Source organism: Miniopterus schreibersii, assembly GCF_964146895.1.
Source record: "Miniopterus schreibersii genome assembly, chromosome: 1".
NCBI lineage: Eukaryota > Metazoa > Chordata > Mammalia > Chiroptera > Miniopteridae > Miniopterus > Miniopterus schreibersii.
This window is the reverse complement of record NC_138101.1, coordinates 103,202,282-103,228,600: the sequence shown is the minus strand read 5'-3', so window position 1 is coordinate 103,228,600 and position 26,319 is coordinate 103,202,282. Positions and strand designations below refer to the sequence as shown.

The 26,319-nt window shown below is 34.6% G+C and overlaps 1 protein-coding gene across 3 annotated transcripts in view; it reads left to right on the top strand.

Moving 5' to 3' along the window:
- Positions 1-26,319, top strand: part of MYO9A (myosin IXA) — a 271,712-nt gene that overhangs the window by 74,605 nt on the left and 170,788 nt on the right. For all 3 annotated transcript variants that reach the window (XM_081129792.1, XM_081129790.1, XM_081129791.1), the window contains exons 4-8: positions 2,719-2,781; positions 8,545-8,644; positions 10,340-10,396; positions 15,501-15,598; positions 20,199-20,325. In XM_081129792.1, coding sequence (XP_080985918.1) covers positions 2,719-2,781; positions 8,545-8,644; positions 10,340-10,396; positions 15,501-15,598; positions 20,199-20,325 — 445 coding nt within the window. The remainder of the gene's footprint in view (positions 1-2,718; positions 2,782-8,544; positions 8,645-10,339; positions 10,397-15,500; positions 15,599-20,198; positions 20,326-26,319) is intronic.

Below are 26,319 nucleotides of genomic sequence, written 5' to 3'. Positions count from 1 at the left end.
AGATGAGCTGCCACTGCCCATTGCTCCCCTGGTTAAATGTCTCATGGGGTCTCTTAGAGTTTAGGAGATGCATGCCTGTGGGGGAGCAGACAGCAAAGGGGAAGGCACCGGCGTGCTCTTCTGAGAGAGCACTCGAACAGGTGATTTTTTTTAAGCTTGGTTCTATTTGTTGACATACTACTCAAGATGAAGATTTTTTTGCTCATTATTGATGTAAGAGAAGGTTTAACCTTTTGAGTCTAGGTAGTCACTTAACATAAATGAGCCTGAATTTCATCCCTAAAATGGGAGAATAAATATCTGTCATTCCTAAGTCATGAAACTGTCTTAAGAATCAGGGAATATATATAATGGTACTTTGTAAGTTACAAAGCAATATACTCAACTTTACCTATTAATAATCTCTTCAGCAGCACAATCATAAATATTACTAGGAAAGAGCAGCCAGACTTGACTCCATCCCGCTTTTATGAGTAAAAGTATCAACTGTACCTTTGAAAACTAACATTTCTCAAATCAGGAAAGAAATGAGCTATGAAACTTGTCATTACAGAATAATTTATCCTTGATTTTGTTTTTGTTTTCTTGGGGTGAAGGGCATTAAGAATACACATAATGTTGGCCAAAATTTTTAAATCTAAGTGCAGAAGCATTTGAGATCTTGCTCCCCAGATATGTCGTCAGTTTGTCTCAAATAAACTCATACAAATAGATACATACATGCATACAAAAAGTAAAGTGATAAGACTTAAGCATAATCAAAATAGCATAAAAAATACAGATCAATCTCATTAATACAGATGCCTCCGTTTTACAAGGGGAGAAACTGATACTCAAAGATATCTTGCAGGGTGGGTGTAAGAAATTGACCCACTAGTTTGTTATTTCCCTTTTTCCCATTTTCGACTGATAAGAGCCTGTTTCAGTAGTTTAGATTAGAAGTGATAATGATAATTCAGAAGAAGTGATAAATTTTAATTACTAGTGATGATAGTGACAATGAATTTGCAAAGAAGGTACATTTGAGCTTCCTTTTAATGAATGGATTGAGTCTACTGGACAGAGAGTGGGAAGGAAGACCATGAACAATATATTCAGGGGTGAATATCATTCTTGAGGGAATAGCCAGTATTTGGGAGTGGCTGAAATACAGAGCATGCAGTAGGAGGGAACTGAGGGAAATAATAGCTCAAATGTCAGATTTTGACCCCAAAGAGGTACATGCTAAGTAATTTGGATTCAGTAGTCTAAAGCTTTTAAATTTATGGAATCTCCTTTTCTTGTTAGAGCTTAACCAGTTTCTCCAATTTAGGTAAGAGGTGTTGAAGACTTGAAGGATACAATCTGGATAAAGAGAATAATGTCAGAAATACAATTCATGTTTAAGTTCCTCATTACTTTCAGGATAAATTCCAATCTTCTGGCATATGGCATATTGGTCCTTCTTAATCTAGTCCACTTACCTATCTCATTCTCTAGCGATGTTAAAACACCTTGCTGACTGGTCATGAGTATACACGTTTCCATGTCTGAATGTTGCTGACCAGTCATGAGATAACTCGTTTCCATGCTTACATTAATGTAAGTAATTTTAAACACCTTGCTGACCAGTCATGATGGAAAAGTAACTGGCTGCACGGGCGAGTTCTGGCTCGAAATAGCCCATCAGCAAGGTGTTGTTTCTTTCCTGAAGTTGATAGGTATCCTTATTCTTTTATGCCTTTACACAAAGGCAGTTTTCCTTGCCTTATTCTGGTCAATCTTTCAAATTTCAGATTTAGTCACTTATTAGATATATTTAATGAATGTTCACTATGCGCTTTGTATTTACCCTCTATGGGGGATTCTTCCTTACATCCTTTTTCCTTCTTGGATTAAATCTTATGTGTCTCTCCTGGTACATCTATAATATTTTGGTCATTGCTCTATAATAAACCAAATCAACTCAGTATGATAGCTGCTAATTTACTTATTTCCTCCACTATTTTGTAAGCACCTTGAGAACAGGTATGATGTTTCACTTTTTCCATATTTGAACAATGCTTAGCATAGTGCACAATTAATGAGTACTTACTGAGTAAATTAGTAAATAATTAATTGATTTCAGAATGTGGCAATAGCATGACTATGTGAAGAAAGTATATCTTTGAGCCTTATTTAGTAGTCTGGCCAAAGTATAACATTTGAAGTAATGTATAGCATGGTATATGAGTCTAGAAAGAAAGTAAAAATCTATGTTATGGGAAGTTCTTGTGTGCGCTGTTTTGAACTTCTGGCTTTACTTTGCTTTATTGAAAGCAAAATAAAACAAAACATAAAAAAGTTTTATGAGTTGCCAGGCTGGCGTTGCTCAGCGGTGAGCTCCGACCTATGATCCAGGAGATTGAGGTTCGATTCCCAGTCAGGGCACATGCCCCGGTTGCTGGCTCTGTCCCCAGTTGGGGGTGTGCGGAGGCAGCTGATCAATGACTCTCATTGTTGATGTTTCTATCTCTCTCCTTCTCCCTTTCTCTCTTTGAAATCAATAACACATATAAAAAAAATTTATGAGTTTATGAATCTAACATGGATAACTCTCTAACAGTGTCCATACACAGTTAATAATCGTAAATGTACTAAAATGATCTGGATATCCTTCTTTATACTTTTTCATTTTCTCTGAAAGAATATTTGTCTGCCTTATATTAATTATATTAACCAATGTTATTTTTCTTCTAGTGCCTACGTTGAAAAATACCTATTGGAGAAGTCCAGACTCGTTTATCAAGAGCATAATGAACGGTACATATTTTCATTTGTATTAATTAGATCAAGTTAACATTTGTATAATGCTGATTGACTTTTAGGATCTTTGTATGTTATGACCTTTAATTCAGTTTATACCATGCATAGCTTTATGTATAATTGCTATTTCTGTCACAGACAGAGCAGCACACTTTTTCTGAAGCTGCTAGGAGATTTAAAAAAAAAAAATCCTTACCCAAAGATATGTTTTATTGATTTTAGAATGTAGGGAGGGAGGGAGAGGGAAACATCAATCGGTTGCCTCCCTTATGCTCCCTAATTGGGTATAGAACCCACAGCCTAGGTATTTGCTCTGAACCTGCAACCTTTTTGGTGTATAGGACAATGCTCCAATCAACTGAGCCATCTGGCTGGGGGCTGCTAGGAAATTTTTTAAATGGGTGTATAGAACTGTTTCCCTTTCTAAATTCTAGGCAAACTATCAGAATAGGAAAATACTGGTATCTTTGAGCTCTTTGTGGGCATTGTGCCTTTGGACCATTTTTCATGTCTTAGTGTTCTTTCTCTAACTTGAGAAAAGTTTTTTTGTTTTTTTTAAATATTTTAGAGAGAGGAAAAGAGGGAGCGAGAGAGAGATAGAAACATCAATGATGAGTCATTGATTGGCTGTCTCCTGCACGCCTCCGACTGGGGATGGAGCCCGCAACCCGGGCATGTGCCCTGACTGGGAATCGAACCCCGATCTCCTGGATCCTGGGTCGATGCTCAACCGCTGAGCCACGCCCGGCTGGGCGAGAAAAGTTTTTAATAAAGCTCTTAATTTTATTATAATATCTGAGGTATATGGGACTTGAGAGAGGATACATGTAACCTCCTTCAGATGAAGGAACCAAATATTGGAAGATGTAAATGATTTGCTTCATGTTACAATGAGACAAAATTAAAAGCCCACGTTTGAAGTTAAACAGACCTATACATTAAAATAATGGATATGACTTTAGCATCTCACTTACTTCTCTTCTTAGATACTTACTCTCATTTTACAAATAGAAAGCTATTCTAGAGTTGTTTAGAGGATTGAATGAAATAATATTTATAAAATGTTATATATATAATAAAAGTTCAGTAGTTAATAGCTAACATCATAATGAATTATCTGCAAGGTTAGGACTAGAACTCAGACTTTCCTGTTACTTTTTTTGTGGCTAGCAGATGAGAAAATCTGAATTAGGTGTTTCAAAATGAAGAGAATAGTTTCATAAAGACTTGCAGAGTTAATGGGTACTGCTATTAAAGGGTATTTGTAACTTTTTGTAACACATTTTAATGGAGTGGTAGGGATATAAGCCTGCTTTCCTTGGTTTTGAAGAATCAGTGGGAGGTGAAGATCCAGAGCTTATAAACTGATTCTCTTTTATTTTACTGGATTTGATTATACTGGTATATGTATAATCTTTATTGTATGGTGGTGCATTTGCCTTGGTAGTATTTTGTTGAAATTTTTATGTGTCTGTTCACAAAGGATATTGCTATAAGGCTTTTTTTTTGAACTTTTGATGTCTTTTTCTGGTTTTGGTATCAGGATAATACTGGCTCATAGAATAAGACGGGAAGAGTTTGTGAAGGATTGGGTTAATTCTTTAAATGTTTGGTAGAATTCACCAGTGAAACCGTTTGGTCTAGGTTTTTATTTGTGAGTTTTGATTACTAATTTAAACTCTTTAGCTATTATGGGTCTGTTTAGATTTTTATTTTCTTTTTTAGTCAGATTTGATAGCTTTTATCTTTTTAGGAATTTGTCCATTTCATCTAGGTTACCTAATTTGTTGGCAAAAATATTGTTTATAGTATTCCTGTATAACATTTTTTTATTCCATAAGATTGTTAGATTATAATGTCCACCCGTTTCATTCCTGATTTTGAGATATATCCTTGCCTTAGGTCATTCAGGCTGATACAGTGGAACCTCAGTTCTTGAACTTAATTTGATCTGGAAGACTGTTTTAGAAGTGATTTATTTGAAAACCAAATCATTTTTTCCCATTGGAAATAATGAAAATTAAATTAATCTGTTGTAGACCCCCAGATGATTCGCTGTTTTAACCTTTCTCAATTACCTGTGATCATTGTTTCATGAGCACTTTCACACCCTTAGCAACATCAGCACTTTTCTCTGATTTTCTGTTAATCCTCACCCTAGAATATTTTCTCCTTTGATTTTTCAGAGAGAGTGGAAGGGAGGGAGGGAGAGAAAGAGAAAGAGAGAAAGAGAAACATCGATGTGAGAGAGACACATCAATTGGTTGCCTCCCACACATGCCTGTCATGTGCCCTTGACTGGGAATCAAACCCGAGACCTTTTGGTGCATGGGCTGATGTTCTAACCATTGAGCAGCACCAACCAGGATATATCAGCACTCCTTTTTTAAGGGAGAGGAAGAGAGAGACAGAAACATCAATGATGACAGAGTCATTGATCAGCTTCCTCCTGTACACCCCTCACTGGGGATCAAGCCCGAAACCAGGGCATATGCCCTGATCGGGAATTGAACTGCGACCTCCTGGTTCATAGGTCAACGCTCAACCACTGAGTCAAACTGGCTGGGCATATCAGCACTCTTGATGGCCTCTTTATGTTTTAAAATTGTGCTAATCGTTGATTTCACCATGCCATACTTGGTAGCCAGATCAGACAGGCAAACAGCTCTATCATACTTGGTAATTTTTTCTTTTTTAAGCCCTTTTGTTGTTCTCATAACTTACCTTTTCACTTTGCTGCTATCACTAACCTCCTTAGGGCCCATGGTGACTTACTATAAGTATTTAATAATAATAAGCAGTAACAAAAGCAGAAACACATGAAAATATTCATAGCACAATTTCCTGAGATGTTAACACAGCAAGGTTTAGCTGGAAACTGACTCATACTCACATATTTTCTCCTTTGTCACCTGAGAGATGTGTGACTAACCATACAGGTATCAGCATGAAAGGGTTGTTGGGTGGAGAACCTGAGTTTTGTTTGAAAACTGAGACTTTTTGCGTGAACATCTTGGCTGAGAACCGATTGTTTGAGATGGGAGACTTTCAAGAACTGAGGTTTGAAATTCGTCCAACTGCTTCATGGCTTTATATCTTTGTATCTGTTTTGTTCATCAGTTTATTTTGTTTATTAGATTCCACATATGAGTGAGAACATATGATACTTGTCTTTCTCTTACTGGCTTGTTTCACTTAGCAATTTCAGAGGGAAGGCAGGAGTGTGGAGTGTGGTGAGGAGAGGTTAATCAGAGAACCTTGATGCATATATGCATGACCTGTGGACACAGACAATAGTGTGGAGAAGGCCTGGGGGGGGGGCGGCACATGGGTGGATGCAGGGTGGAGGGCATTGATGAGGGGAAAGAGGAACACCTGTACTTTCAATAATAAAGATGAAAAAAACCCCTGAGGTTTGACTGTATAACACAATATTACAAACTGTGTAGCTTATAAACAACAGAAATTTATTTCTCACAGTTCTGGACTCTGGGAAAAGATGAAGATGCAAGCATGGTTGAATTCTGGGGATAGCCCTCCTCCTGGATCTTCACATGGTGGACAGCTATAGGGAGCTCTTTGGGATCTCTTTTATAATAGCAATAATCCCATTCATGTGTGCTCCACCCTCATTACCTAATCACCTTTCAAAGGCCCCACCTTTTCGAGTTATGATTTCAACATAGGAATTTGATGGGTACACATTCAGACCATAACAACCTACTCCCTTTCCAGAGGACCACACTTTGGCTTCATTGATTTCTCTCTCTCTCTCTCTCACTCTCTTTTAATCCTCACCCGAGGAGATATATATATATATATATTTTAATTTTTTTTTTTTTAATATATCTTTATTGATTTCAGAGAGAGGAAAGAAGAGGGAGAGAGAGAGATAGAAACATCAATGATGAGAGAGTCATTGATCGAGCCCGCAACTGGGCATGTGCCCTGACCAGGAATCGAACCCCGATCGCCTGGATCCTAGGTCGACGCTCAACTGCAGAGCCACACACGGCTGGGCCTGAGGATATTTTTTCTGAGGGGGGAGGTAGAAACATTGATGTGAGTGAGACACATTGATTGGTTGCCTCCCACATGTGCCCCATCCGGGCCGGGGATCGAGCCTGCAACCAAGGTACCCTTGACTGGAATCGAACCCTAGACCCTTCAGTCCACAGTCCAGTGCTCTAACCACTAAACAGAATTGGCTAGGGCTCTTTCTCTCTTTTTTTCCTACAGTTCCCAATTTTATTTCCACTCTCGTGCTTATTCCTTCTGCTTGCTTTGGGTTTAGTTTGCTCCTTCCCCCCCCTCTGGTTTCTTAAAGTGGTTTCTCAGGTTATAGATTTGAGATCATTTTTATTTTTTTAAAATTTTTATTTATTTATTTATTTATTTATTTATTTATTTATTTATTTATTTATTTATTTTTGAGATTGTTTTTAATATGGGTTTACAGCTATAAAGTCCTACTGAACACTGCTTCAACTATTTCTCATATTTTAGTGTGTTGTATTTTTGTTTTCATGCATTTTCTAGTTTCCTATGTGATTTCTTCTTTGATCCATTACATTATTTAGGAATGTGTTGTTGAATTTCCACATAATTGTGAATTTTGGAAATTTTTGTTAATTGATTTGTAAGATGGTTAGAGAACATACTTTGTATGATTTCAGCCCCCTTAAATTTACTGAGACTTGTTTTGTAGTCTTATATCGTCTATCCTTGAGAATATTCCATAGGTATATGTGCATGGTCATCTAGATTCTCAGGAATATATTGGAGCTTTTCAAAGACTGTGTGGAGATTCTTAGAGTTTTTCTTTAAGTATTTGACTAGCCTATATTTTACCCCAACACTTACCCTTTGCTTCAGACAGTGACATGTTAAAAAATTACATATAATTGTTTTCTACAAATGCCCCTGGGGAAAAGATTTTCACCCTTGGTTTACTGTGGCTCAGGTCAAATAAGGACAATTTTAAACATTCCTTCTTCCAGACAGTTCAGATAATGATATTTCTCATGAAACGAGGCTCTGAATGAGCTCCAACCCATTTCTGCTCCCTTTGGAGGTTGCCTGGCTTCTGGTGTTGACCAGGATTGTAAACTGTTGGTTTTGAAGGCTACCATGGATCAAGCAAGCAGCAGATGGAATAGAACAAGTTAAAAGGCCACAAAGCAAGCCGGGCCGGTGTTGTTCAGTGGTTGAGCATTGACCCATGCACCAAGAGGTTGCCAGATGGATTTCCGGTTAGGGCACATGCCCTGGTTGTGGGCTCGTTCCCCAGTATGGAGCGTGCAGGAGGTAGCTGATCGAAGTTTCTATCTCTCTCCCTCTCCCTTCCTCACTCTCTAAAATCAATAAAAACATTAACAAAAAATTTCCCTGTGAAAATGTTACAAAAATTTAAAAAAAAAAAGGCCACAAAGCTTACTGGTTTTACTGAGCTGTTTCTCTTGTGTAAACACTCCCTGGATTGTTGTACGCTTGTTAATTTCGAGAGTTCTAAAAAGTTGATTTATACAAATTTGTTAGTGTTCTAACTTTGTCATATTGCTGCTGTCACTCTTCTGTTTTGAATTCAGCATCCAAAACATTATTTTATTTTATAGTACTTAAGTATTGAGTTTATCACCTTTGTATTAAAAAATGAAGCAAAGCTGAAACATTTTAGTAATTAATGTTTGCTTTTTCCCCAGTTAAATGATAACCATAGATCATGCTCATTATAAAGCCATACTTCTTTGTTTCCAACAGGAACTATCATGTATTCTATTACCTCCTGGCAGGAGCAAGTGAAGAAGAGAGATTAGCATTCCATCTTAAGCAACCAGACGAATATCATTACCTTAATCAGGTACGTGTTAATGAAAAGCATTTTCAAATGTAGGGCACTATTACATTTTAGCTCTTGATAACAGTTTTTTTTAGTACTTTGTTTTCCAAATCTTGTAATGGATATTAACCAGCATTTCCAAACATGTAATCTAAAAATTTGTGTGATGCAGTTCTCAAATTTAAAAATTATTATTACTCTAATTGGTTTTCAAAGATGTTATATGTGTGCCTTTGCTTTTTGTGAGACTCTATAAGAGAATAATAAACTATTTATAGGTATCTCCATGTTAGAAAAATGGTTTACTGTTTCCAAAGTGAGTTACCTTTTACACACCAAGCATGTTACATGATACTAATGCTTCCCTGGTGAGTTGCTCAGTTGTTTAGATAGGTCAGGGTTCTGGTTCCGGTTCCTGTTCGATCTCTGGTCAGGGAGCATAGTAGAAGCAATCAATGAATGCAAAAATAAGTGTAACAACAAATCCATGTTTCTTTCTCTTCCTCTCTCTTTCTCAAATCAATAAGTAAAATTAAAAAAATATATTGTTAAATGATACTAATGCTTAATGCTTGCCTTTGTAAGGGATTGTTTGAGTCTCATCTGCATGTTTTGAAGTCTCTTTACTCCTCTTTGCACGATACTGTAATACTGACTTAGAGTATGATTATTTTTATAATTTAATGAACGATCCTGTTAAACGCTCAATATGAAGTGCATTAAAAGAAATGACTTAGAAAATTTGTATCTTCCCTTGAAACTCATGTTATACTCCCAAACTTCTGTAATAAGTAGTAATTATCACAACTTTTCAATAAACTTAATTTCTTTAAGTTTATTATTCCTCATATTAACAAAAATTCTAGGACCAACATTAATGGAATTGGTATGACAGTAAATCATTTAAATTGTCTCTTACTATTATTTTAATTTTTCGAGACAAAAATATCTATGGAAAGACATTCCTTTATTATGGTAATTAAAAAATCCTTATGAAGTTTTTGTAAGCAAGTTGAAATTTTGATAATGGCTCAAAAATTGTAGTAGGTATTTAGGTTATGAAAGTAACATCTTAAACTTTTCCCAAGATATACAGCCTGCTGTATAACTGATATTTCTTAATTTTGAAGCGATATATTTATATAAATGAAATTACTTTGTATTGATATATTGAGAATTGTGAAATTATTCAAAATACCACTTCCTGATAAAATACTAAGCATTTGTACTGTATAGAATTAAGTAGATTTTTTTTACAAAAAAGACATTGATGTGGCTTCTGATTCCCCCCCACCCCCGTTTAAACTATTTGCATTATATTTGGGTAATTAAATGTTTTCCTTTTTAAAAAGTAGTAATTGCCCATAAATGAGCTGATAGTTGTTAGTATTAGAGAAATTAGAGTTAATTACTATTCTTCCAGATCTTTTTGTAATCAGTGGCCATGCCATATGTGTTCTTGTTATAAGGTCAGTATTCATAAAATATGAGACTCAGCATTTAATACAGATCTGGACAAGAATAAGTATGGATTGGTTATAATGATATGTGACCCCCCAGAATCAGAACATTTACCTAGTTGTTTCTTGTTTTATGCTGCTATACAAAATAACTTTTTTTGGGTAGCAGCAGTGACATCTGAACACTATATCTAAGAGATTATTAGGGGAGTGTAATAACCATTATTTATACCTAACTAATCTGCCTTACTTTCAGATAACAAAGAAACCCCTCAGACAGAGCTGGGATGATTATTGCTATGACTCTGAGCCGGTCAGTACAAGTACCTAAATACTGTGTGTTCCTGTTAAGGAACCCTTACCTTGCTCATTTCCATCTATTTCATGACTTAGAAAGAAAATCAGCTGACATGCAAACAATCTAGGAAAGAAGAAAAATTAATGTTTAATTTCTTCCAATGGATATATATATATATATATATATATATATATATATATATATATATATGGTTTGTTGATTAAAAACCAGTTAATTTACTTTTTTGGGATTTTTTTTGCTGACATTTAGTCTATATTCAGTATTTATTTTGACAAATAATAAATTGATTACATTCCTGATTTCAGCATTGATGTGGATCTTTATGAACTATAGGGTTTTTTTCCCTTGACATTTATTTTTTTTCAATTGTTTCTTTTTTGTGTGTGTGTGGTTTAATTACTTACATGAGTAGTATTGTTTATTTTTAAAAGTTACTTCTTGTTTTATGTGTCAACAGTCTACATAACGAATGCATATATAATTTTTCTGATTTTTGTAATAGCAAGAGAGGCTATATTTATATTTTATATTATTTGATGTTTTAAATTGAGTGATTTAAGGCATATAGCATATAAAATGATTAGGTAAATTTAGCTTTATTTGTTATATTTATAAGGACAATTTTATAATCATAAAGAGCAAAAAAAATCTTTTTTCTTCCCTTTAGATTGCAATTAGCTCAGTGTAAAAGGCTAAAAACACACTCTCATCTATATTTATTAATTAACTAATGAACTAATTTATTAACTGTTCCTTCTGGAAACATAAAATGTCTTAGTTCTTGCTTTAAATAACCATCACTTTAATTCTTACTGCATGTGATAAGAAACTCCACTAATTACAAAACTAGCCTATTTCAGAGTTGAAAAAGATGAGTAATTATGGACATTAATTTTTTCCATCAAACAAAGTGTAATTGCATTAGTATTTTATAGTAAATCAAATAATTTAACATTTTGGAAAATATATTTTAGACATTTAAGTATATAGATTCTGATAAGTTTTAGTAGAAAAATTTTAGGCTGTTTTGCCACTCTTGAGAGGCTTCCATTTTTCACTTATTGTACCAAGTGTGTGCCTCGTTGGGAAGTAGGTAGGAGACCTGGAAAATCATGGCCAATATAAGACTTGATTTCCTGCACAGAGCTTATAGTGAAATTGTGAACAGGTCTGCTATTCTTTAGACAATCTAAGTAATGCTTAAAAATTTGGGCTCTGAAGTAAACCTAACTTGACTACTGGCTCATCCACTTACTAATTTTGAGAACCTGAGCAGGTCACTTAATTCTTTTGTTTCTATCATTTATTTAATAAGTTTATAATGGTCTTTATCTTGAACTTTTGTATTAAATTAGTGCATCAAAACAGCTTGAGAGAGTGCTTAATACTTAGTAAGTGCACAATAAATGTTTCCACCATTGCTGCCACCATTAGAATCATTATCAACTTTTTCCTTTTGGAAGGACTTTATAGCCATGTTCTCCCTTAATATGATCATCACCACCCTTCTGCTTCTTGTTTTCAAGTCTATTAGAGTTTGAACTTTAATTATAATTTATGTTGCTTTTTTTTCATAAGTAAAATTAATGAAAGCAAGCAGTCAGTCTCAGGATCTTTTGGTTTGTTCTTTCCTTTTAGCTCCTCATAGTATATTTTGGGGCTAACTAAACTTTGTTTCCTTCTGTGTTATTAGAATTTATCTGACTAGAATTGAACAAAGAGAATTGTTAAGGATTGTTCTGCCACTTGTGCTATATTACTTATCATACATTTTATGGAATTATATAAATGTTCCCAAGGGAATATATAATGAGAAAATTGCTTTTAACAGATTTAATTCCTTTTAAGGATTATCCTATTAAATAATCTCAAGCAACTAGTGTTACATGGGAAAGAGCAGAAGAGTTAGTACTGGATAGATTTTGGTTTGGCCACCCATGTCATTTAGGTGAATTATTTAACCTCTGAGTCTGTTTTCTCCTCTACAAATGTACATACAGTTACATATACATAGCCATAATTATCTTTTTGTGTTTTGAGGATTTAATGAGATTATATATGTGAAGTGACTCTCTCATAGTAACTCCTGTATGTGGAAGACAATTAGGAAATGCTGACTTCCCTTCTTTAAATGGTGATAATCTATTCAACTAGTTTTACCTTAAAGTTGGTTTTGAATAACTTCGATGCAATTTTTCTTATTTCCCTGAGCCAATCTTGAATGATTTAAAAAAAAAAAAAATCTTTATTGATTTCAGAGAGAGGAAAGGAGAGGGAGAGAGAGAGATAGAAACATCAATGATGAGAGAGTCATTGATTGGCTGCAGTCGGCAACCCGGGCATGTGCCCTGACCGGGAATCGTACCCTGATCGCCTGGATCCTAGGTCGACGCTTAACCATTGAGCCACGCCCGGCCGGGCTTGAATGATTTTTAAGGTCTAACTATCAGGCAGAACTTTAATGAAAAAGTATCTTTACTAATTCTCAAAATCAATTATTCTTATTTATGTCCTTCACTATCAGCTGGTAGTATAAAGTATGATTTTTCAAATACCATTCTAATTTGACTATACCCTACATTTTCCCTCATACATATATTAAATGCGTAATACATGCCATGCTTATTGTGGGCACTTGTAAATGAGAAAGGGTTGGAAAAAATACTGATATGAAAGAACAATTTGGTGTGTTTGTGGGGAGTGTGCAGTAGCATGTTATCAAGTAAGACTAGAGCTTGAACTGAGTTGAACAGGAGGAACAGCTATCTTCGTTCAGTGGAAAGGGTTGTGACAGTTATGGGTTAGTTCCCTGCTTTATTCTTTGAATCCTACCAGATCATTGTTCTCTCTGTGACCTCCAGCATCTCTTATGTGTAACTTGGTGCCTGAAGGCTTTTTCCAGAACCCAGCCTTTGTGCTCTTCAGGCTTAGGAATTAATAGTTCACATCCCCTCTCTCCAGAAGTCTTCCGCTAGTGACTGACGGGAGGTGGGTATGTAAATGCTCCAGCTCCTCCACCTCTGTATGTTTTATACTGTTTTTCAGAGATTACTTTGGAATTAAACTCCAGTTACCCACTGGAGTTTAATATTAAAGTGGTAGCTACTTTAATATTGTACCCTATTCAGGCTACATTGCCTTCCTTATTTTACTTTCCCATCCGCCTACTACTTGTACTGAATCTTGATCTCAAGGTCTACTTCAGTAGGAACCCAAATTAAGATAAAGATATTTCTGGTTTGGTAGATTAATCCATTCTTAGTTTTTCTAATATCTTTGTCATCAGGGAAACAGTTAAGTGCATGTTTTAAAAAATTAATTGTGATTTTGGTGTTCACTGAGAACACTTTGTAATAACCAAGTTGATTATGGGTAATAGCTATTTATACATATAAATGTATTTATATTTTAGTGCTTTCAGTTTACTTTCTCAGTATTACATATACATTATTATATTCATTTTGGGAACAGATAAGAACACTATCAATTATGAGAATCATTGCTATATCATTGAGTTTACTCAAGTGAAAGCACAGACTCCCCATCCTTATTGGTTATAGAGAAATGTTTATTAAATCATAAAATTAATGAGATGTGTGTGGTTTTGGAGGAAGAGAAGCATGAGCATTTTTAAAAGCTTTACTATAGGTAAAAAAATGTGTTAAATTTCTTTAGTGAGAAGGACATTGTCTTAAATGTGTCTTAAAATTGTTTATGAAAAATTTTATAGGCAGAAAATGCATGGATTCTCACAATGAACTCATATCGAAGTGAATTTAAAAATTTAAATTATGTACATATATACATATATGTATATATACATATATATCTAGATGTATTCATTAACTCATTCTTACAGTGTCTGAAGCAGATTATTCATGGTAGATGCTTGATACTTTTTAAAAAAATAAGCTCTTTATTTCTCAAAAAGGAGTGTTTCATTCAATTCTGTACTTATTCAATAATTCAATGATTATATATTTATTTCAGTAATTATCCATTTTATTCTTGGCCCTAATATGATACTTGAGATATGAAGTGAATAAAGCAGATAACAGTTCATGTGCTTACTGAGTGTTTGATACAATATTCCGTAGGATGATAGGCGTTACAAAAGTAAATACATGTGAAGAGGTTTTTGACCATGTAAGTGTAATGGACTCTGAGAACATATAGTAAGGGGATTTAAAGACTTAAGTGTATAGCCCTGGCCGGTGTGGCTCAGTTGGTTGAGTGTCAACCCCTGTCCTGGGAGGTTGAAGGTTCAATTCCTGGTCAGAGCACATGCCCAGGTTGTGGGCTCAGACCCCAGTAGGGAGCATGCAGGAGGCAGCTGATTGATGTTTCTCTCTCTCCCTCTCCCTCTCCATTCCTCTCTCGCTCAAATCAATAAAAACATTAAAAGAAAAATAACCAAAGAAACATAGTACAATAACTTAAAAAAAAGACTTAAGTGTACAATGTTAATGTTTGACTTTTTGGGGGAACTGAAACAGAAGTGTTACTCTGAAAAAATAGTAATTTTTTATCTGGTAGTTCACACTGTTTTCTTTTGCTGATTGATTACCATATTTATATTATTTCATTAGGAGCTATTTATATTATATCTCAATTGATATAACATGAACATTTTTGTATCATGTAAATCTACGCTCCATTTCTTAACTAAGTTACTGCCTCTTCTAAAATTTATTTTGTGTCCTAGGATCTAGTTCAGGAAACATGAGTAGGCATTTATTAAATATTTGTTGAATAATTTGTACTTGTTTGTGCATTTGAGCTCTCTTGAATGCTTTGGGTCTGTAAAACTCTTCAGAACCACTCAAAATCAAAATTGGTATCATAAGTTACTTTTGAGATTCTTGCCTTGGTGATTGTGAAAGGGAGAAAAAAATGTAACTATGGTATTTTGGTAAGTACTATGTGTTTAGTTTGCATAATATAAGAGGTCTGATGAATTTGACTATGTCTAAATATTTCACCAGCTCTTAATTTTTATGCATAGGTGTACTTATCCAAAATTAGTATATTTCTGAGTGGCTTATGTTAGTTTTCAACAGGTAATTTTTATTTCCCCCTCTTTTTTAAAAATAAGCAGGATTGCTTCACAGTGGATGGGGAAGATTTGAAGCATGACTTTGAACGCTTACAACTGGCCATGGAAATGGTAGGATTTCTTCCCAGGACACGAAGACAGTGAGTTTATTTATTGTATTTTTATACCCTCAGTAGAGAACAAATTATGATGTGTGTTTAAAAAATTCCTCTTTCTTGGTCTTTTGAAACAGTTTTATAGTTCTGATTTAGTGCCTCTTCCATCTTAGACATGGCTTAGAAAATTTACTTTTCTAAAAGACTTGTTTTGAATTGCTTTTTTTGTCATAAATTCTTTGAGATACTTTGAGAATCAGTTGAAAGCAGGAGCTCTTCTTCCTGTAAAATTTATATTTATAAACATTTGCATGTAACTGTAAATGTTTCTGATGCCCCTGAAGCCTCTTTGTGGACCTTACCTAAATGCTGTTGCTTTATAACACTATTTTTATAGCTTCTTGTTTTCTGTATCATTGATCTCTAATCTTATTAAAAGCACACAAACCTATCAGTAAAACATAATTTTCCATGTATTTCCTCTGTAAATTTGTCTGTACTGTTGTACTAAGCATTTTGTTTATTGTACTAAATATAAACAAAATAGAAATGTAAAAAGGTTGATATAAAGATGAAGTAAGGCCTGCCTGGCATGGCTCAGCAGTTGAGCATTGACCTATGATTTGGGAGATCATGGTTCAATTCCTAGTCAGAGCACATGCCTGGACTCGATCCCCAGCAGGGGGCGTGCAGTAGGCAGCCAATCAATGTCTCTCATCATTGATGTTTCTCCCTCTCTCTCCTTCTTCTCTCTCTCCTTCTCTCTGAAATCAATAAAAACATATTAACAAAAAATTAAAAATGGAACTGCCTTTTGACCCAGTGATCCCACTACTAGGAATATATCCTAAGAATCCTGAAACACTAATCAGAAAAAATATATGGATCCCTATGTTCAGAGCAGTGCAATTTACAATAGCTAAGATGTGGAAACAGCCCAAGTGCCCATCAGTAGATGAATGGATAAAAAAGCTGTGGGACATATACACCATTGAATACTATAAAGCTGTAAAGAAGAAGGATTTGTACCCTTTGGGACTGTATGAATGGACCTGGAGAATATTATGCTAAGTGAAATAAGCCAGGCAGAGAAAGACAAACATCACATGATCTCGCTTATATGTGGAATCTAAGCACAATAATCTGATGAACAAAATAGATTCAGTGACATAGAAGCATCAAACAGACTGATGAATGTCAGAGGGGGGGTGGGGTGGGGGTGGGGGGGTGGGGTGGGGGTGGGGGGGTGGGGAGAGATTAACCAAAGAATTTATATGCATATATGCATAACCCATGGACACAGACAGTACTGTGGTGGAGTCCTGGGGTGGGGAGTGGGTGTGCAGTAGAAGGGGTCAATGGGGAAAAAAAGGGGACATCTGTGATATTTTGAACAATAAAAAAAATAAAAAATAAAGATGAAGTAAGTTATATGTAACATAAAACAAACTAAAATTAAAGACACAAATAACCTTGACTCTCACCAGAAAAAAATTGTAACATAACTTTTTAAAAAAAACAGAATAGTTTATTGATTTTTAGAGAGAGAGGACGGGAAAGGGAAAGAGGGAGAAACATTGATGTGAGAATATAACACTGATTGGCTGCACGCTCCCTACCTGGGATCCAACCCACAACCCAGCATGTGCCCTGACTGGGAATCGAACTGGCAACCTTTTGGTAGATGAGATGACGCCCAAGCAACTGAGCCACACCAGCCAGGGCTATAACTATTGTTTTTGAGGAGGGAATTAATGTAGATAAATATGTTGGATTTGGTTATATTGTCAACTTTTAATCTCATACTAGGAGTAGAAAAATATCGGCTCTAACATTTTCTTGTTTGCTTGTGATTACATTATTGGAACGAACCTTCAGTTAGCAGATTATTTGCCAGAACCTTTTTATGAAAGATAAGTTAAAAATAAATAATATGTAAATATGCAAACCCACTTAATTGGTGACATAAGCTGTGATTTACTTGAAAGTTACGAAATAAATGAGGGTACCCTGTCAATTTCTCCATGCTGTATTATATATAGTCTCCCCCAGGATACTACATTTACTTCATCTGATACCATACTGACTTACGGACTGAAGTGTCAATCTATATATCAAGTAATAGTGAAACTTAATTTCATTTTTTTTAAAGATATAAGATAGATAACATAAGCTAGAAATACAATATTTACTTTTCACACACTAAGGATGTCTTTTATACTCTCTGATGTGACAGTATCCCATATTGGAAACTACTGAAAATACTATGTTCATAGTAGCCTGACATTCAATGTGACTGTTCTCTATTGCTCAAATATTATCTTGAGATATTTCCTAACACAAATTTTACATTTTAACTAGACTGATAATGTTCTCTAAAACGTTGTATTCTGAACATTCACTATTTTCTTCATTCCATGAAGGAATGATCTTCATCTCTTTTTCACTCATTCAGACACTCCTATTTTTGGGGTAGAAGGCATATCATGTGTACTGCTATTCTCCTCTGCTGTGACCATGATTTAATCTGCTAATAAATCACAAATTTCTTTTCTATTGCACTCAGATCCACCCCAGTATTCCTCTTAATATAACCTTGCAGACAGCCTAAAATTTGGATTGAAACCTGTTTGCTTTAGAGTACCGTTCATGTCCTACCTTTTTAATGAAAATTTTCTTTAACTGTACATTGTTTTTGCCTTCTGTGTTTTATGGTATCCTGCCCTATAGTATGACTATTTATTGTTATCTCCTAATGGAAGATTATAAGCTTTTTGATAACAGGGATTCTTATTTATATTTATTAATCTTTTTTATATTGAATTATAGGATATTGATTTGCTTATATGATGTTTCCTATTGCTGGAGTCTATGCATCACATATTTGTGCGTGAGGAAACATTAAAGTGCTGATTTTTGAACCCAAAGTTCTGAAACAGTGTAATTAGCAACCATAGAAACTACTGCTAAAAACAGTTTTTGAAAAATGGCTCAGGGCCCAGCCAGCGTGGCTTAGTGGTTGAGCACCGACCTATGATCCAGGAGATCGAGATTCAGTTCCTGGTCAGGGCACATGCCCAGGTTGCAGACTCGATCCCCAGCAGGCGGGGTGTACAGGAGGCAGCCGATCAGTGTCTCTCTCATTATTGATGTTTCTATCTCTTTCTCCCTCTCCCTTCCTCTCTCTGAAATTGGTAAAAATATATTTTTTAAAAAAAAGGCTCAGGAATTAGTGCTTTCATGTCTTTTGGCTTCCATTTATTTTTTATAATGTTTCAGTTGATACTAAGTTTCCTCTTTAATTTAACACAGCCTACTTTTATGACTTATTCCTGTATAACTGACTTGTATGTTTGAATCATTAAATTTTAAAAAATTATTTAAGAAATTAGGTCTATAAGTTAGATGCTGGTTTAAAAAAATCTTTAATGAGAAATTAGGCCTATAAAGTAGATATTGACTCAGGACCTCTGAAAATATAGCTGTTAGGTCCCTAAAGCAGTATCTTTTTTATTTAGAATGCTTCCTAATTTTAGGAGAACACATAGTTAAAATTTCATAAGTAGGACAGATTTATCCTAAGGAAATAAAGTGGTCAAGGCACAAAGATATGTATTTATATGGATTTCCATGAATGGCTTTTAGATGGAGTTATGTTCAGTTTTAGATGTTCAGTTGTCTTAAGTGCCTTTGAGATGTCAGGTAAGTTAAGGAATAATATGCTTTTCTTAGTTATGTGGTAGTCCTTGGTAACCTTTATGAGACATTTTAGATTCCAGATGTGATAGTAAATAAAGAATGACAAAGTGAAGACAAGGATTATAGTTAATGCTTGTTTGTGAAGGCAAGGAAGAAGATGTGGGATCTAGGATGGGTTTTTTAAAGTAAGAGAGAAGTGATCATGAGATTATTTTGATAGAAAGTTCTTGTAGGGTCAGGTCAGAGGAAGGAAAAAGGTATAATAATGTTTCCGAGTAAACTGGAGTTCATGGGATGGAGAGCACAAGTGGAGGGGTTGCTTGTTGACAGGAAGGAGGGGCATATGTTCCTCAGAGACTGGAGGAAAAGACAAAAGGGAGGGTCCAGAAGTAGATGTTTCACAGTAGGGCCTGATATTAGGTAATATACCCCAATGGCCTCAGGCTGTTTTTTAAAATTATTTATCAAAGGTACCATAACATGATGTAGGAAAGCCTTTCTTAAATATAACTACTACTAAAAAAAAAGTCACCTAGGATACGTGGTTAAAAGTACAGATTCCAAGGCCTTAAATATTCGGTACATCTTAAATAGACAGTGTAGGGAAAGGGCATTCCAGTCAGGATGAAAAACATTTAGGAAGGCTTGGACTTTTGAAACACTACAAGAGATTCAGATAATAGTAAGTCCCCTTCAGACAACTTTTCTGACAAGTCATTGGTAGAATACTGAAATTAAGGTTTTGTAAAGCATTTTGCACAGTGACTAACATAGTAAACACTCAATAAATTTTAGTTATAGTTATAATTATTATTCCCATATTTCTTATTTTCTAAAGACTATGTCATATTTGTACTAGTGAATTTGCTTGATTATAATTTTTGGGATGAAATAAGCTTGGAGAATGCACATAAGCAAGCTGTAATTTGTCATTTTATTTTTGCAGGATTTTCTCTCTTCTCTCAGCAATACTACATTTGGGTAATATCTGTTATAAAAAGAAGACATACCGGGATGACTCCATAGATATCTGTAATCCTGAAATTCTGCCTGTTGTCTCAGAATTATTAGAAGTGAGTGATTACATTCTCAACTGTCATTTCAAATACTGGGTAACTTCTGTTTGCATTTTGTGTAACTATTTTGTAGGGGTAAATAGGTTAATGCTTTTTATTAATGGTGTTTATCCAAAAGATGGAAATGTTGCTATTGCATATGCCATAATCTTTAGAAGATTTGGGTTTTCTCCCCTGCCTCCTCTTACCCCAGATATCCATAATCCCTCAATTTGCTGTATAGGATGAATATTTCACTTATGACTGTATAATGTTCTAGCCTTTGATAGTTTTTCTTCTATATTTGAGATTTCTTTTCATACTAATAATTTGATTAGATTATTTTATTTGAAGATGGGGTATCTGGATTGGTGGGGAGAAAAGAATACTAATTTTTTTTTCTTCATAGTTGTATAGGGATCTCCTACCATGCTTCTTTCTATATCAAGGTCTTTATTATTACCTTGTTCTTTGTTTCTGCAGTGATGATATCTCATGCTTTCCTAGCTAACTTCTCTTCTTGCCAGGTTCATTTGTGTCATTTTTTACAGGCCCTTTCCTCTGACAGAGTAAGGAAATACATGTGTGTATACTAACCTGGGTATATTCATATATCTACAAATATTTTTTCTAAACTGTCTATAATATAAAGACGAAGTCATGCCAATGTTTCTGACTAATCCATTATCACATGTATCATTCTAGCCTTCTCCCCTTACATGCTGTATGAGTTCTGGCAAAGGCATAATGTCATGTATTTTTTGTTACACAGTATCATACAAAATATTTTCCTTGCCCAAAAAATCTCCTTCACTTATTCAACCCCTCCCGGCTAATGCTTGGGAACCACTCATCTTTTTACTAACTATAGATTTGCTTTTCCTAGAATGTAACATAATTGGAATCATATAGTACGTAGCCTTTTCAGACTGACTTGTTTGACTTAGCAATATGCATTTAAGATGCATCCATGTTTCATGTCTCAATAGCTCATTTCTCTATATTGCTGGGTAATATTCCTTTGTATGGATATACCATAGTTTGTTTATCCATTCACCTATTAAAAGACACCTTCATTGTTTACAGTTTTTTTTTTGCAATTATGAAGAGCTTGCTTTTTTTTTATTTAATATATCTTTATTGATTTCAGAGAGAGGAAAGGAGAGGGAGAGAGAGATAGAAACATCAATGATGAGAGAGTCATTGATCGGCTGCAGCCCGCAACCTGGGCATGTGCCCTGACCAGGAATCGAACCCCAATCGCCTGGATCCTAGGTCGACGCTTAACCGCTGAGCCACACCCGGCCGGGCGAGCTTGCTTTTTTTCTATTAAAATATTACTCATCTCTGAAGTCTTCGTTCATGTGCCAGTTCATGAGATTTAACCTTGTTAAATGGTCTAAACAGACTCCATCAGTTTCTGCTTAACATAATTTGTTTTTGGTTGTGTAGCAGAAAGTTAATTATTTACTAGTTTATGTCCATTATAAGGTGGCAGTGCTCTTTGAGAGCAATGGATGCCTCTTTCTTGTTTATCTAACCTTATAGTATTTATTATTTTGTACATACCTGGGCATTGCTTATTAACTTTAATGGAATGAGTTAGCCTGGCAGAAGGGCGGGAGAAGGGAAGAGTACCTTAATTTGGAACTAGACTCACTCATTGGAAAGAAATTCTACCAGGATGTTGAGTGTGGTATCTAAAGGTTGTAATTTTGAAGGTCATGAAGGTCAGAGAACAGATGGTATTTCAGTTAGGCATTTCAGGTGATATTTTAGTTAAACATTTGGCATTGTGGTAATACAGGGATTGTGGCTGGTGATCTTATAAGTTCAGGCATTCAGCAAGTACCTAGGCTTCTGGTTCTAGTGCAGTATTTCTTCTTTGGTGGGAGACTGGTAAGAGCAATTCAGGCAATTCAAAGAGGATCTCATGTATTGGTTAAAAAAAAGGAGAAATCCCATCCTGAGAATGCTTCCCAGTGTCAGAGTTAGGCTAACAGCAAATGTGATTTGATAGCACATCTCACTTTAGAACCTAAGCTTTTAAAATTCTTTCTTGATATATATAGTTTGGACTGGTTCTGGGAATAAGGGTTTGGTAATAAGTAGAAAGAAGATATCTTCAAAGTCGAGGAGCTAGAGAAGATATGACATCCCCTATCTATAGTTAGTTCTTAGCAATTAAAAGGAAAAGATCTTTATTGGTTATAATTGATAATAATGATTATATTCTTAAGGCTTTTGTTGAGATAAAATTAAAAGGTAGGCACAGTAACTAGTTTAATCAAAATGTAAACTCTTTAGTTAAGGTTTAACTTAATTTTCCTCTTTCCCAAGTGATTCTATTCAATGATAAATACAGATTTAGTTTATAAGAACAAATGTGTTTTAAAAATTTCATTTATTTATTTATTTTTATATGAAAAAATGTTTTTATTATTTTATTATTTTATTATTTTTTACACTTTATTTCATTAAAAAAAAAATACATCTTTATTGACTTCAGAGAGAGGAAAGGAGAAGGGAGAGAGAGAGAGACAGAAACATCAATGATGAGAGAGTCATTGATCGAGCCTGCATGTGCCCTGACTGGGAATTGAACCTCGATCGCCTGGATCCCAGGTCGGGCATAAGAAAAAATGTTTTTAAAATAATGGTTTAATTTGCCCTGGCCGCTGTGGCTCAGTTGGTTGGGCATTGTCCCATGTAATAAAAGATTGCCCTTCCTTCCTTCCTTCCTTCCTTCCTTCCTTCCTTCCTTCCTTCCTTCCTTCCTTCCTTCCTTCCTTCCTTCCTTCCTTCCTTCCTTCCTTCCTCCCTCCCTCCCTCCCTCCCTCCCTCCCTCCCTCCCTCCCTCCCTCCCTCCCTCCCTCCCTCCCTCCCTCCTCCCCCCCCTCCCCTCCCCTCCCCCCTCCCCTCCCCTCCCCCCTCCCCTCCCCCCTCCCCTCCCTTCTTTCAACACTTTCTTAAATTTATTGGGGTGACAGTGGTTAATATGAATATATAGATTTAGGATGTTTATCAAATAGAAGCAAAATTAGTTGTGCTTTGTGTGATGGTGCATAGTGTATAGATCTGTGTACAGTTGTCAGGTTTTAGTGCCAGCATTAAGCCAACTCCTTAAATTGAGGGTATTATACTAAGTGATATAAGTTAGTCAGAGAAAGACAAGTACCATATGATTTCACTTATATGTGGAATCTAAAGAATAATATAAGTAAACAAACAAAACAGAAACAGACTCACAGATACAGAGTGATAGAGTCAGAGGGGAGGGGTTTTGGGGACTGGGTGAAAAAGGTGAAGGGATTTAGTAGTATAGATTGGAAGTTATAAAATAGTTATGAATGTAAAGTACAGTATAGGGAATATAGTCAATAGTATTGTAATAACCAGGCATGGTGCCGACTGAGTATTAGAAATACCAGGAGGAACACTTTGTAAAGTATATGATTAACCACTATGCTGTACACCTGAAACTGATACACAGTGATATTGGATGTAATCTGTAATTGAAAAATTTTTTAAAAATTAAAAACAAACAAAAAATCATTAGAGAATATTATGTTCCATAAAGATTTGAAAGATATCAGCCCTGTGACCAAGTGTATTTGATGTCCTTTCAGTTTATTTTGTGTTAACTAATTATTTAGGATTTTGAATCTGGCTTGAGTTACTGTTGATAATTTGTGTTTTTCTAGGAAGTCGTGTGTTGATTAAATGTTTAAAATTTATTATTTTTGTGTTGTTTGTAAATATTAATGTTTCAAAAATTTTCTCTATGGTGTTAGCTTTCTGTATATTATTTTCAAAGAATGAGCCTTTAGATTTATCAGTTCTGCCATTTTATGTATTAATTTTTGTTTTTAAATATGTTTTTTTTCTATGTTAAATTATGAAATGTTTTTGGCACACAATACATATTGAAAATGATATATTTAACCACCTGGAATACTTACAGTCCTGCACACATGTTACATATCTTATATGTAGTAAGATTCTGCATCTAATTGAAGCCCACTGTGTGCTCTACCCCCACCAGAAGTAAACACTATTATGAATTTGGTGTTTATCATTCCCATTCTTGTTTTTATATTTTCAGGATAGATAGATATTTCCATAAAGAATATATAGTTTGTTCTGCATGTTTTCACACTTTATGTAAATGTTACACTGTGTGTACCATGTTAAAGCTTGACTTTTTCATTCCATATTATGTTTTTGAGATTTTTCAAGGCTCATTTATATATTCTAAGTTTCTTTTTTAGCTGCTGTTTAAAATTCCATTCTATGAATGAACATAACATAATTTTTCTGTTTTAGTGGGGATTGAGGTTGTAATTTTCCATTTATAGATAGCATTATGAGAGGCATTCTTGTATATATCTCTTTGTTAGCATGTGTGGGAATTATTCTAGGGCAGTGATTTTCAACTTTTTTTATCTCATGACACACATAAACTAATTACTAAAACTCTGACACACCAAAAATATATTTTTTGCTGATCTGACAAAAAATAGGTATAATTTTGATTCATTCACACTGGATGGCTATTGTTGTATTGGCTGCTGTTATTTTTTTATTTGACAGTTTAAGGGAAAAGAGGTCAGTGCCCCTGACTAAATAGTCAGGTATTGCATGTTTTAAAAATTCTTGCAGCACAGTGGTTGAACTTTGCTGTTCTAGAGTATAGTTTAAGGAGTAGACTTTTGAGTTAGGGTATATGCACATATTGAGGTTACTGATGTTGACAACTCTCTATAGGGATTGTACCAGTTTTTAAAAGTGTATGGAAGTTTGCTCCATGTTTTTGCCAGCTTACATTTGTTAGTTCTTTTACATTTGTAAGTCAAAAATTTCTCGACCCTGTGGCATAGATCATTTATTTTTAAATGCTCACTTTCAATAATAATTGCTTAAATGTAGAAATACACCCCACAGTATAACAATTTTTTTTCTTATCACATATGTGCTTTCTTAGTTTTATTGTGTTTGTATAGTCTGCTATTATTTTATTTTTATCAAAATATTTTAAATATATGTGAAGGGTTATGATTTTATATTTAATCTTCAACTGTTCATTTTTAGTTTTACTGTATTTTGTGAAAGTAATGTGCCTAAAATTGCTTTTATTTTTTGGAATTTGAGAATTGAGCATAAGAAGGTATATTTTTTCAAAGATGGTATATTTGCTTTATGGTGTAATAGTATTTTTAAAAGATCTGTCATGAATTGCTGGTGTCAAGGGTAGTAAGTACCTCACTCTCTTGTTTTTATAACTCATTTTCTCCTTGTAGTCTAATCTATTTTGCTTGATATATTTTATATTATCTACATAAAATTTTATGAAAATTCTATATTATGTATGGATGCTTTTATAAAATACTCTTCTTTCACCATTTCATGCTCACCAGTGTGGCAAAAATCAAAAGTCTGATAATACCAGGTATAGCCAAGGTTTGAAGAACTAGGAAACTCTCAGTGCTGCTGCTGAGAGAGCAGATTGGTAGAAACTGTGTATAGGAGTTTGGCAATATCCTATAAAGGTGAAAATATGTACCCTACAGCCTGGTAATTTCACTTTTAGGTATGTACATCAGAGAAACTCCTGAAATTATATGCAGGGATATTTATTGCAGTTTGTTTACTAATGGTGCAAAAATGTAAATAGTGTTAGTGCCTAAAAGTAGACTGGATTGCACACTGGTAATTGATATAGTTGGATGCTGTATGGCATTTAAAATGAATAAACTTTATCTAAATTATAAACATAGATCTCAAAACATACGGGAATATGATATCATACAGATAAAAGTTAAATACACTTGACAGTATAATGCAGTGTTTACAAATACATCTTATATATATATATATATAAATACATAAACTAAAATGATACATATCAAATTTATGGTAGTATTGGCCCCTAGAGAGTGAAAAAAAATGAAGCATCAACTTTATCTTAAAGTTTAACATCTGTAAATAAAAATAAACATCTGAAACATAAGG